This window comes from Hyla sarda, chromosome 11 (assembly GCF_029499605.1).
Source record: "Hyla sarda isolate aHylSar1 chromosome 11, aHylSar1.hap1, whole genome shotgun sequence".
NCBI lineage: Eukaryota > Metazoa > Chordata > Amphibia > Anura > Hylidae > Hyla > Hyla sarda.
Genome location: NC_079199.1, coordinates 32403635 through 32418444, shown reverse-complemented (window position 1 = coordinate 32418444; position 14810 = coordinate 32403635). Strand labels below are relative to the sequence as shown.

Sequence of the window (14810 nt, the reverse complement as noted above, 5' to 3'; positions counted from 1 at the left end):
ATAATTTTTTTTTTTTTTTTTGTCCAGATCTACCAAGTTTGTAATTCCTTTAAAGGGGTACTCCCCTGTAAAAAAAAATGTTTTTAAATCAACTGGTGCCAGAAAGTTAAACAGATTTGTACATTACTTCTATTTAAAAATCTTAATCCTTCCAGTACTTATCAGGTGCTGTATGTTCCTGAGGAAGTTCTTTCCTTTTTGAATTTCCTTTCTGTCTGACCACAATGCTCTCTGCTGACACCTCTGTCCATTTTAGGAAGTGTCCAGAGCAGAAGCAAATCCCCATAGCAAACCTATCCTGCTCCGGACAGTTCCTGATTTGGACAGAGGTGTCAGCAGAGAGCACTGTGGTCAGACAGAAAAGAAATTAAAAAAGAAAAGAACTTCCTCTGCAGAATACAACAGCTGATAAGTACAGGAAGGATTAAACATTTTTAATAGAAGTAATTTATTTATTTTGTTTAACTTTCTGGCACCAGTTGATTTAAAAAAAATGTTTTCCAGGAGAGTACCCCTTTAATGCTTGCAATTTCCTTGTGTTGTTATAATGTGCAGGTACAACTACTAAACAATAGGCAAGAGCACTGTAGTGTTCAGAGACCTAGGAAAAAGTGATGTAGTCACTATATACAAGATGCTGTAGATAGCGGGCTGTCACTGCGGGAGATCACGGTCCTCGTGCCTGTGAGTCCAGGGGGTGCTGGGAACCAAGAAATCCAAAATCATATAACAAATAGTACTGAAGAAACAGATACCTGCACTCACCACTAGGCTGCTGTAGCTCGACTCCTCTGGCTGAACAGATGATCTGGTGTCAGACTCATAGCAGGGCGCTCAGAAGCAAGGCGACTGCTGGCAAAGTTTTGCGCTGATTGTGCTTCTTCCGGATCGTCTGTTCAGCCGGAGGAGTCGAGCTACAGCAGCCTATTGGTGAGTGCAGGTACCTGTTTCTTCAGTACTATTATAATGTGTAGGTACTTTTGTCTAGTATTCAGATTCCCAGTTCATTTGGACTTAATTCACTTTTATTCTGGGGTGTCTTGCGTTTGTATAGATTTGTGGGTGTCTCATGGTTGGACTGATATATAATAAACATCTTTATTTATATAACTTCGACATATTAAGCAGCACTTTACAATTTCGTATGAGGGTATGTGTGTACATAGGGTATATAAATGTATATTTGTAACCATCTTTACTAGTGCCTTTATGTCTTACTCTTCAGTTACCGTTTGTAGTTGACAACTTTCAGATTAGTTCATATAAGCATTACAACCTCCAGTAAGGATATATGTGAGCGGAATTATTTCCCTCCTGTCAAAGAACTCTAATAAAGCTTTGTATAGAAGGAAAATGTATTCACATAAAATAGATAAAAATATATTTCCCTGTAAAATTCCTTTTGCAAGTAATGAAATTGAAGGTGATCTAGAGGTGATGTATACAAAAATAAATCGAATTTTTGTCTTCTAAAGGAAAAGTAATACAATATATTGGGATAAACCGCTACTAATATACAATGAAAAGGAAAATAACAGGTAGGTAACAGACCACACACAGCTAATTCCTATGTCCTGGTGCAAGGGAATTTGGCCTGTTCTCTCTAAGCTTATCCTGGATCACCAAGTAGGACATAGGATTGGAGGGACTGATATGGGTCATCCCATTAAACATTGGAGAGGTAATTGTTTAAACTGACTGCCAATATCAAATCACACTGGTATCCAGCAACAAGTGAATACAGCTTAGTATATACAAAGGTTTACAAGCTTTGATAAGGTGACCTCTATTCTTCCTCTCCCCATCCAAGGGTTGTTGACACTCATGTAAACTTGGAATTCCCAGTAAGCACTATAGAGGTGCTAAAGAGTTATACTGAAGGCTTCTTCCCTGTTCCTTGGCTTCCCCAGTTGCATTTTTCCAGTTTGCGGTGAGATCAAATAAAAAGATAGGATAGATATTTAATTACCACGGTGCCAACAGTTTCCAAATTGCAATTACTGAGATCGGTCTCAATGGCTGAGTATAAATATAAAATAAATACAAAGGTTTGTTTAAAGCAACAAAACAAAAAACCCAACAAAAGGAGATTAAACTAAACCAGAAATTCTTGCTGGTTGTAACCATTCGGTTATTATGCCATTGGTCAAAGTGTGATGTTGCCTGGTACCCTGGGGGGCACAAATAGCTTCACTTTGCTATTGTTATTTACTTTTGCTATTGTTATTAAAAAGTGACAAGTATTTAAAGTGTATCCACTGTCCTGTTCCAGTATTTATTGGCTAGAAAGCGTTTTTTTTTTTTTCTTTTTGTTTCTTGAACGGTTTCTCGAAAATTCAGAGTACCGCTATTTGTCTTAATGCACGTCAACCATTGGTACAAGTCAGAAGGTCCTTTGGATTGTGAGATCATTCATCTCCAGCAGTGGCAGAGGTGCAATTTGATTGGCTGGTATCCCTTCTGCAGTGAAGAGTCTCCTCAAGGAGACTGCCGACAGATGAAGGCGGCGTCTTTGTTGCAGGCTTCACTTGGCTTAGATTAGAACCCTTTGATATAACAGTAGGCTTCCAGTGTAGCAAATAAGATGTATAGCAGCCATAGGGTTACAAAGAGCAAAGTTGTAGCAAGTCTGCAGCCCCTTGGGCCACCCAGTTCCCCACCTATACTAGGCCGCCTCCTATACAGCAAGACGCTGATGCAGACAAATGCAAAGATGGTAAAGAGGGTTACTGAGAAAGCTAAGGTGCCAGCTTGCACATGGAATTCTTGTCCCTTGGAAGCCCAGTAGATGGCAGCCACAGACCAGGCTATGCCAATACCGAGGAATACATTAACAGCATTGCTCCCGGTCACGTTGCCAATTGAAGCATCTGCATACACATCCTGTGTAGCCGCCACTTTGCTTGCAAATGTATCTAGAAAAGAAAATACATGAATACATGAATAAATGAACATACTGTATTCGCAACTTCTATATTAGTTATGCACACAAAACTATCGACATATTTGGTATATAGATAACCCTTCTACCTCAATTTTATATTATTTATCTAGTACAGCAGTCTTCAACCTGTGACCCCTTCGCTCCCGGCATGTCCTATAAGCTGTATGAAGGGAGTGGGAATTATGCAATAGAATGTAATAGAAATTTCAATCATTGACCCCTCTAAAGGGTTCAAAAGACTATTTTCTTTGATATTGTAAGAATATTTGAGAAAGCATACATCTGGAATGTTGGCATCAATACATTTACTGTGATTGCACCAAGCTGTGAACAGTCCTCGTAATTATTTCTGAACTTCCAGCTGAACTGCATTCTGTTCATCGAATGGAAGCTGAATTGAATGGAGCTCAAGCAGGGGGTGAAAGCAAGTGGCATACCGGTGTGCACAGTCTTATAATGCAAACAAGGGAAACAAGAACCATGACATGTCCACAAAGATTAGTTATGAACGTAGTGTCATTTACATTTAAAGTGGTTTTCTAGTTGCATACAGTTATAGTATATCAACAGAAAATAAAGGGGCTGCAATGCATGTCCGAGTGCTGTTACTATGCCGCATCTCTCAGCCGTGCTCGGCTTCACTTGAGACACCAGATCATCCTATACAGGAGCCTGGAGATGATCATCCTATACAGGAGCCTGGAGATGATCATCCTATACAGGAGCCCGGAGATGATCATCCTATACAGGAGCCTGGAGATGATCATCCTATACAGGAGCCTGGAGATAATCATCCTATACAGGAGCCTGGAGATGATCATCCTATACAGGAGCCTGGAGATGATCATCCTATACAGGAGCCTGGAGATGATCATCCTATACAGGAGCCTGGAGATGATCATCCTATACAGGAGCCCGGAGATGATCATCCTATACAGGAGCCCGGAGATGATCATCCTATACAGGAGCCCGGAGATGATCATCCTATACAGGAGCCCGGAGATGATCATCCTATACAGGAGCCCGGAGATGATCATCCTATACAGGAGCCCGGAGATGATCATCCTATACAGGAGCCCGGAGATGATCATCCTATACAGGAGCCCGGAGATGATCATCCTATACAGGAGCCCGGAGATGATCATCCTATACAGGAGCCCGGAGATGATCATCCTATACAGGAGCCCGGAGATGATCATCCTATACAGGAGCCCGGAGATGATCATCCTATACAGGAGCCCGGAGATGATCATCCTATACAGGAGCCCGGAGATGATCATCCTATACAGGAGCCCGGAGATGATCATCCTATACAGGAGCCCGGAGATGATCATCCTATACAGGAGCCCGGAGATGATCATCCTATACAGGAGCCCGGAGATGATCATCCTATACAGGAGCCCGGAGATGATCATCCTATACAGGAGCCCGGAGATGATCATCCTATACAGGAGCCCGGAGATGATCATCCTATACAGGAGCCCGGAGATGATCATCCTATACAGGAGCCCGGAGATGATCATCCTATACAGGAGCCCGGAGATGATCATCCTATACAGGAGCCCGGAGATGATCATCCTATACAGGAGCCCGGAGATGATCATCCTATACAGGAGCCTGGAGATATTGCTCTACCCTAATATTTCTTCTTTCTTACCCAGCTCCATGTTAGTTGTCTACAATGTTATGAATACTAATATCTTTGTCAAAGCTGCTTATCTTGTTCAGGCGGTATAAGAGACTCTACAGTTGCCGTTCCTTTATTTAAATAATTTTTTCCAATTGTGTTAAAAAAATATTAGGCAGGTTGGGACTGAGGTAAAAAAAAAAAAAATTATGAAAAACCTTTAAATACAAAAACACCAAAGTGGCAATGAACTCTTGGAAAAATAAAGGAGGACATCAAAGGCAAAAAAAATGTTAGCAGATCAACTGGTGCTAGAAAGTTAAAGAGATTTAATAAATATTTATTAAAAACAACAACAAAAAACCCTCAATCCTTTTAGTACTTATCAGCTGTTGTTTTTTCAGACTGACACAGCCCTCCTTGCTGTCACCTCTGTCTGTGTCGGGAACTGTCCAGAGCAGGAGAATGAAGAGGTTTGTTTTAGGGGGTCTGCTCCTGCTCTGGGCAGTTCCTGACATGGAAAGAGGTGGCAGTAGTAAGCACTGAGGTCCACACAGCCGCTGCTAAGTACTGGAAGGCTGGATTTAAAAAAAAAAAAATGGAAGTAATTTATAAATTCATATATCTTTCTGGCACCAGTTGATTCAAAAGCATTATTTTTCTGTGGAATATCGCTTTAAGTGTATGTTCTCACGCTGGTAACTAGCAGCCGGTTTCCCACTGCAGGAAATCCTCTGCGAGTTACCCCACCATTCATTTGAACAGGTCCTCTCAATCTGCCACTAGAGCGGACAGTGAATGGTAGTGTAACTGGCTGTGGATTTCCTGTAGCGAGACACCCGTTGCTGGTCACCAGCATGTAAAGGTACCCTTAGACTTGGGCAGCAATGCCCTGTGGAAACTAGTAGCAAGCATACTTATCAACAAAAAATGTCTATAAAAAAAAATGATCATATTCTTAAACCGGTAAATTTAGGACATGTAGTAGTTAATTAAACAAAAAACTACAATTTTAGGAAAGATGAAATGTTTGGGGGAAAATACAGTGACCCCCCGACCTACGATGGCCCTGACATACGATAATTTCAACATGCGATGGCCTCTCAGAAGCCATCGCATGTTGAAGGCAGCATCAACATACGATGCTTATGTATGTCGGGGCCATCGCATAAACGGCTATCCGGCAGCGCAGACTGCTTCAGCTGCCACCGGATAGCCGTTTACGGTGCCCCGTGAGCTCCGGTGATGTCTCTTATCTGTCCTCGGGGCTCCGGCGCGTCCTCTTCGGGATCTCCTGCATTGTCGGCGCTCTCCATCGTCGTCATCAAGTCGCTGCGCACGCCGTCCCTTCATCCAATAGGAGCGGCGTGCGTAGCGACGTGATGGCGGCGACGGAGAGCGCAGATGCCGGGGAAGCAGAGGCCTTGCCGGAGCGTCGGGGACACCTCCTGGACAGGGCGACACCGATGGAGGGCGACATCCCGAGCAGCTGTGACAAGCGGTGACGGTCCGGAGCGGAGGGGACAGGTGAGTACAACTTCCTCCAACAGTGGTCTACAACCTGCGGACCTCCAGATGTTGCAAAACTACAACACCCAGCATGCCCTGTCCGGGCATGCTGGGTGTTGTAGTTTTGCAACATCTGGAGGTCCGCAGGTTGTAGACCACTGTCCTATACTTTACATTGCACGGATCCCTCATGCGATGGTTTCAACAAACAATGGTTCGTTTGGAACGGATTACCATCGTATGTTGAGGGAACACTGTATACATTTGGTCACAATTCCAATCGGAAGAAGTTCACAAGATAAGTGGGAGTCCGAGTACTGAACTCAGCAATGTTCAGCGGGCCCATAAAGAATAAACGGAGCACTTGTCACACATGTGCATTGTGCTCCATTTATTCAGGGGATTAGTTTGTTCCCATTTTCAGGATCAGAGGTCGGACCCCACCAATCAGCGTCTGATTCCCTATCCTGTGGGTAGGGTAGGGAAAAACCTCTTTCAAAGAATTACTCCAAACAAAATGTATACAATGTTTTTTTCCCTACTGCAGGCGGTGGACCATGACACGGCATCAAATAACATTCAGGAGTAAATCCATGTGTCACGCACCAGCACATGAGCGCTCCCTATGTCTATGTCAGTGTTTCTCTACCAGTATGCCTCTAGCTGTTGCAAAACTACAACTCTCAGCATACCTGGACAATGCTGAGAGTTGTATTGTTGCAACAGCTGGAGGCATACTGGTTGGCAAACACTGGTCCAAGCAATGGATGGAGTATATTACAACACTATACAAGGTTTTTTTTTTTCACTCCTAGATCTTTTAATCAATGTAAATAAGATCTATAAATTGGGAAGATTTAAGTAGCAGTAACATTTCCTGCTATCACTTACCAGGCACCGATGTGCCAAAGGCCACAAATACCACAGCAGTCACAGAATCCTTCAAGCCAATGGTACAGCCAAAATGTGAAGCAAGGTCCCCGATAATGGCAGTGAGGATGCCAATGATAATTATTGATACAACAAAGCACGCCCATCCATTTAAATATTCTGTAGGGGGAACGCACGCAAAAAGTACTTTCCAGAACACGGTCAGGAAATGCATCACATAGTCAAAACAAGATGGCAGCCGCTCTTCTCCAGACTCATCCTCCTCTTCATCTCCAGCTACATTTATAACAACAACAACAAAAAATAAGGTTACTGACAGCAAGAGTATTGTGAAATATTCTTCTACACAGTGTAGCTGAGATATATTTAGAAGAGTAAAATCTGTCACTAGGAACCTGTCATTGAGAGATTCTGTGGATTGTACTTCAGTGACTAAGATTTTATGATGTTGGACACCCCTCTAAAATTTCTGGCTCCCTGCAGCTACCACTAGAATCGGAGGGCTTAGGTTATCCAGCCAAGGGCCTTGTTTTAAGCATATGCCATCAATATAAGTTCAGAGGGGGTATGACTCTTAGCGCCTTAAAGGGGTACTCTGGGATAGAAAAATGATGTGATGGCCATCACGTCCCTCCCATAGACTTGTATAGCGGGGGGGGGGGGGGTTAACTTCATTACAACACTTGTTCTAGCCTCATGGGAGAAGAATTGATGTCATGACGTGTCACCTACGTCATGCTCCCTCCCGGTGTGTAAGTTAAATTGCTTTTCTGCACAGTTTTATAGAAGATAAGACGACGTTGATATTTGATACCTGTCATATTAAGCATTGAGCACCTGTGGGATAAACTCACTGACTGGCTGCATGCGTGCTGTGTGTTGTTTGCTTGCTAGATTTTATCCTGTATGCCTAGATTTGCTTCTCTTGGATATTTCTCTTAAGGGGTTAATGTTTAGGTCTGTTTGTCCTTGCATCACTTCACTATTAATAACAGCAGTGCAAGGTGCTGCAGCATTGTCCTATTCAAGTGAATGGACAATGCTCCAGTACCTCGCATCATTACTACTAATAGTATAGGTATGCAAGGGCAAGCAGAAATAAGCTTTGATGAGGTTGCGGTGCTCGCCAACATTGGCGGTGAGTTGCTAATATTGCTCATTAGGGTATTAGTTTAGAAATTCTACCTATAGAAGGTATGTAAGCACAAAGAGGCTTTAACATACATCTTACCATGTTGCTGTGCACTCTGACACATCTAGACATACTGTACAGATGTAAAACCTAGACTAACACTGCTCACATTCAGAATATTCTCTCTACTTATGTACCTTCTTCTTTCCTTTTATTAAAAAGGTCACTTCAAACAAATCAGTGGGTAAAAGTTTCTTATGAATAACACAGAAGGCAGATTTAAAAAAAAATTATTTCAAATACATTAAAAGAAGAGATTAGTTAAAATTGCATGCCCTGCCTTGAATTTCAATTAACATTATATTTTCAATCGCTATATCTATAGACATGAAAGGCAAATGCCAGGTAATCCAAATTCTGCTGTTCTCAGTCCACCCGCTAATTGAAAGATTGTCTCCCTATACGTGTTCTTAGCGGAATCAGATAAAGTCATGCTGCCGCCCTTCGCTTCCAGACTATTTCAGTACACTGGCGATCTAGCTTGTATGGCACTCGGTGTGGCCGCTAAGCAGCAGCTGTCAGAAGTAGCCGGCTCTCGCAGACTATGCCGCTCTTGGGTATTCACACTTTTAGTACTGCAATGTACAATTACCTCTTAATGGGATTAATCCTTTGTTCCTTTTTATCATGGAAATTACTGCTTTAAAGGCTTTAATTTTTTCCAAATTGCAAAGGAGGAAACGGTTCCCAAAAGGTTCAAATAAGGATAGCTATGAAAATAGCTTCAAATGGGGTCTTTTAGGGCAAACCGAGGAAGACTATTCCCTATAACCTGTATGGACAGGATGCTGGCCCAGTATGTAGCACTAGAAAGAAGAGATATTTTTGGATGAATCTTTTTGTGTACAAAAGTGGCAAGATGTTATGTCTCAAAAGTGAGAGTATGGGCCTCACAGAGTATTATGGACCTGAAAGGATCCTATGTGTCATTGTACAGCACTTCTCCCCATCCTGTGCCTCCTTTCTCCTGTCCTGTATATACCTCAGGAAGATAAAGACAAAGAGGAGGACATGGAGAAGCAGATAGGGGGGTATTTATCAATTTTGCCTGTTGATAGTTTCTTTTTACCCTTTTTTTTCACTTTGGTTTTCGTGGACATGCACCAAATTTATCATTTGGTGCAAGTTGTTAGTACCGTATTTATCGGGGGAATACCATGCACCGGCCAATAACACGCACCCTCATTTTAGCAAGGATATTTGGGTAAAAAAAGTTTTTTACCCAAATATCCTTGGTAAAATGAGGGTGCGTGTGTGTGCATGCGTATACCCCGATACACCCCCAGGAAAGGCAGGGGGAGAGAGGCCGTCGCTGCCTGCTTCTCTGCCCCGGCCTGTCCTGGGGTCTAGAGCCCTGCTACCGGCCCTTCTCTCCCCCTGGCTATCGGCGACGCTGCCCGTTCTCTCCCCCTGACTATCAGTGCCGGTGCCCCATTGCCGGCGCCGATAGCCAGGGGGAGAGAAGCGGTGCCGCCAATGGGGCAGAGGCGCCGACAGACAGGGGGAGAGAAATGGCAGCGGCACCCATTGCCGGCGCCGCTGCCCCGTTGCCTCCCCCATCCCCGGTTGCATAATTACCTGTTGCCGGGGTTGGGTCCGCGCTGCTTCAGGCCTCCGGTGTGCGTCCCCTGCGTCGTTGCTATGCACTGCACGGGGCAATGAGGAGTGACGTCATTGCGCCGCGCCGTGCAGCGCATGGCAACGATGCAGGGGACGCACACCGGAGGCCTGAAGAAGCATGGACCCGACCCCGGCAACAGGTAATTATGCAACCGGGGATGGGGGAGGCAACGGGGCAGCGGCGCCGGCAATGGGTGCCGCTGCCCCTTCTCTCCCCCTGTCTGTCGGCGCCGTTGCCCCATTACCGGCGCCGCTTCTCTCCCCCTGGCTATCGGTGCCGGCACCGATAGTCAGGGGGAGAGAACGGGCAGCGGCGCCGATAGCCAGGGGGAGAGAAGGGTCGGTAGCAGGGCTCTAGACCCCAGGACAGGCAGGGGCAGAGAAGCCGGCAGCGCTGGCGGTCTCTGCACCTGCAAAGCCGCTGCAGTTCATTGATTTAAAGCGCCCGCTTCCCTTCAAGTTTACATCTGTAAATAATGGGTTGGATAATTAGCCCAATCAATTTTCGTCAAGGGGTCGGCTGCAGCTCATCCAGGATGGCACATCAATGCGAGCTGTGGCAAGAAGGTTTGCGGACATAACATCAAAGTTGGATCAGCCTGTAGTGCAGTTTTCCACTTTGATTTTGAGTGTGACTCCATATCCACATTCAAGTATGTAAAGACGAAAGTATTTCAAACGATTAGTTCATTCATTCAGATCTAGGATGTGTTAGCTTAGTGTTCCCTTTATATATATATATATATACACATACACATATGCACTTACAAAGATTTTTCCCATGAATGTGAAATAGAAATGAAAGCTCTATAGATGTTAATAAAAGTTTAGGTTGAGTTGTTAGTAATGGAATAATACCTCTTACCTGCACTAACAGTAATTGCTTCCATGAACTGATCCCTCCAGGAATGAGTTCCTACCACCAGGGCGAGGTTAGTCTTCTTAATGAGCTTGTCCACTGTACTCTACCAGCAAAAGCGATATAGAAAGCAATAGGTTAAAAATATAGACAAAACTCAATTTAAAATTTTATTTAGATTTTTTTCTAGACTTTCTGCAGATCATCTCATCTTCATTGTACACATCATCATATATATGCACTTACTTTAAACTCATAAGACTCTTCAATGACCACTTCAAGTTTTGGGTGCTCCCCCAAAATCGGTTTTCCCATCTCGGCAATTCGTTTTGCTTCTTCTTCCTCCACTGACGGTTTCCTTTCTGCCAGTTCAATGGCTGGAAGACAGGAATTTTTATTTGCTTAGATTTAAACTTCTATACAGTGTGCATATATGTACTACTTATTAACTTTGCAACAAAAACATTGCAGAGCAGTTGACTCAGGAGAGCTGCAGTCAGCCCATTATGGCCTATGATGCAACTGAATCTCCTATTAGTAATGCCAAAAAAGGGGCAAGGGGTACAGTGATCTTTACAGTGCCACCAACATTTTGCAAAGAGAAGACAATCATCACTGTTCATAAAGGCTTTTTAGGCCTTTACTTTTAAATCTATTCAGATGTAGCAGAGTTGGGTTTGCCATCTAACATTGCATCATGACTTCACAATGTTGTCTCCTATGACTGCAGGTAAACTACATAGTTATCATGGTTTCTATAAATGAGCCAAATAAGCTTTGCTACTTTACTATAAGCCTACCGATGCAATAATACTGTAGAAATTCAGTGTATCTCTTGTTCTTCTATAAACAGGTTTGAACTTTTAATCTAAATCCAAAGTAGTACAACACAATTCTCTGAGTGCTCCACCATGACCATATTCAGAATACAGCAGTCTTAAAGGCAATTTATTACTGATAACATATTTTAGGTAAACTATGACTGGCATTGACCTCTATGTTCCCAAGCCTGCGGAATAATCCATTTTGTTAAAGGAGAACTCCAGACAAATTAAATTAACTTTACATAGTTGCACATGATAAAGTTATAAAACTTTATAATGCACTCTAATGTAATCTTTGCTGAACACATACCCTGTTTCTCTCAGCTTTTCCTCTAGGCAGGAAGTCCAGAAGTTTTTATCATACATGACTGTCAGGCACCAGTTTGCTGGGCCTACACATCACTTTGTAACATCGCACTCCCTTCTCCTCAGTTTAGAGAGCCCTAGAGCACTTCAGTGTGCAGTGTGTGATTGCCTGAGGCGCACACACCTTCCTCAACTATATTCCCTGCTTCTCTAACCATGTGACCTGCCCAGCTCTCTCAAGGCAGCCCCTCCCGCAGCTCACACAAGGGCTAATGGTTAGTGTAGTTTTTTTTTGCAGTTGTCAGCTGTTTGTGGGCTATGGGGGTCCGATTTTGAAACAAATCAGCTGGGATGCCTTGTTTAATCATGTTGAGCATATACATATAACTTATTTAAGTTTATATTTTACCACATTTGGCTGAATATCCCCTTTAAGCTGATGAGATGTACAGCATTTCCCATAAGTTCACCCCTGACATTTTTATAAATATTTTATTACAGTATCTCTTTATGCTGTAGCCATTTCTTCAGTGTGGTCACATAAAAAGTAGTGAGTGCACAGCTTGTATAACAGTGTTTAATGTTGTGTCCCCTCAAAACAACTCAACAAACCGCCATTGATGGCAACAACAGTGAGTACACCCCTAAGTGGAAGAAATTGGGCCCAATTAGCAATTTTCCCTTCTCTGTGTCATGTGACTAATTAGTGTTACAAGGTCTCAGGTGTGAATGGGACGCATCAGATCTATTGTGTATTATTGTTATTTTATAATGATGTTATAATAAATGTCCACACAAAAAATAAGCCTTTGGATGTTGTTGGAACATAAGTTTTAACTGGTATTGGTCACAATCTGGGCTAGCAGAAAGGAAAACGCCATTTGTGAGGATTAATTTTAAAGCCTTTGGGAGCTCCAGCAAGGAAAGGCCTGATCCCAAGGCTTTGAAGGTTTGCCTGGAATGAGGGGAGTTAGGAGCAATACTCCCCTCTAGGAAATAAGTTTTCCGTGAGGGGTACTTTGTATAGATTTTATGTTACTAAGAATTTGAAGTGCTCGTCCACTCTCCTTTTTTTCTCATCTTTTTGTTTTACTACTTTACACTGTAGCAAAGTGTCATTTCTTCAGTGTTGTCACATGAAAAGATAGAAGAAAATATTCATAATAATGTAAGGAGTGGACTCACTTATGGGATATACTGTATATAATGTGAGAGGTGGACTCACTTATAGGAGATACTGTATATATAATGTGAGGGGTGGACTCACTTATGGGATATACTGTATATATAATGTGAGGGCTGGACTCACTTATGGGATATACTGTATATATAATGTGAGGGGTGGACTCACTTATGGGAGATACTGTATAAATAATGTGAGGGGTGGACTCACTTATGGGCGATACTGTATATATATAATGCGAGGGTTGGACTCACTTATGGGAGATACTGTATATATAATGTGAAGGGGTGGACTCACTTATGGGAGATACTGTATATATAATGTGAAGGGGTGGACTCACTTATGGGAGATACTGTATATATAATGTGAGGGGTGGACTCACTTATGGGAGATACTGTATATAATGTGAGGGGTGGAATCACTTATGGGAGATATTGTATATATAATGTGAGGGGTGGACTCACTTATGGGCGATACTGTATATAATGTGAGGGGTGGACTCACTTATGGGAGATACTGTATATATAATGTGAGGGGTGGAATCACTTATGGGAGATACTGTATATATAATGTGAGGGGTGGACTCACTTATGGGAGATACTGTATATATAATGTGAGGGGTGGACTCACTTATGGGAGATACTGTATATATAATGTGAGGGGTGGACTCACTTATGGGATATACTATATATAATGTGAGGGGTGGAGTCACTTATGGGCGACACTGTATATATATATAATGCGAGGGGTGGACTCACTTATGGGAGATACTGTATATATAATGTGAGGGGTGGACTCACTTATGGGAGATACTGTATATATAATGTGAAGGGTGGGCTCACTTATGGGATATACTGTATATATATAATGTGAGGGGTGGACTCACTTATGGGATATACTGTATATATAATGTGAGGGGTGGACTCACTTATGGGAGATACTGTATATATAATGTGAGGGGTGGACTCACTTATGGGAGATACTGTATATATAATGTGAGGGGTGGACTCACTTATGGGAGATACTGTATATAATGTGAGGGGTGGACTCACTTATGGGAGATACTGTATATATAATGTGAGGGGTGGACTCACTTATGGGAGATACTGTATATATAATGTGAGGGGTGGAGTCACTTATGGGAGATACTGTATATATAATGTGAGGGGTGGACTCACTTATGGGAGATACTGTATATATAATGTGAGGGGTGGAGTCACTTATGGGAGATACTGTATATATAATGTGAGGGGTGGACTAACTTATGGGAGATACTATATATAATGTGAGGGGTGGACTCACTTATAGGAGATACTGTATATATAATGTGAGGGGTGGACTCACTTATGGGAGATACTATATATAATGTGAGGGGTGGACTCACTTATGGGAGATACTGTATATAATGTGAGGGGTGGACTCACTTATGGGAGATACTGTATATATAATGTGAGGGGAGGACTCACTTATGGGAGATACTGTATATAATGTGAGGGGTGGACTCACTTATGGGATACACTGTATATATAATGTGAGGGGTGGAGTCACTTATGGGAGATACTGTATATATTATGTGAGGGGTGGACTCACTTATGGGAGATGCTGTATATATAATGTGAGGGGTGGACTCACTTATGGGAGATACTGTATATAATGTGAGGGGTGGACTCACTTATGGGAGATACTGTATATATAATGTGAGGGGTGGACTCTCTTATTGGTTATACTGTATATAATGTGAGGGGTGGACTCACTTATGGGAGATACTGTATATATAATGTGAGGGGTGGACTCACTTATGGGAGATACTGTATATATAATGTGAGGGGTGGACTCACTTATGGGAAATACTGTA

At 42.7% G+C, this 14810-nt stretch overlaps 1 protein-coding gene across 13 annotated transcripts in view; it reads right to left on the bottom strand.

Moving 5' to 3' along the window:
• Positions 1–216: 216 nt before the first annotated feature.
• The window catches only part of SLC8A3 (solute carrier family 8 member A3), a 297810-nt gene continuing 283216 nt past the window's right edge, over positions 217–14810 (bottom strand). For all 13 annotated transcript variants that reach the window (XM_056547169.1, XM_056547168.1, XM_056547171.1 and 10 more), the window contains 4 exons: positions 10889–11019; positions 10649–10748; positions 6972–7247; positions 217–2915 (listed from right to left, as the gene is read on the bottom strand). In XM_056547169.1, the coding sequence (XP_056403144.1) occupies positions 2539–2915; positions 6972–7247; positions 10649–10748; positions 10889–11019 (884 nt within the window). In that variant the 3' untranslated portion in view covers positions 217–2538. The remainder of the gene's footprint in view (positions 2916–6971; positions 7248–10648; positions 10749–10888; positions 11020–14810) is intronic.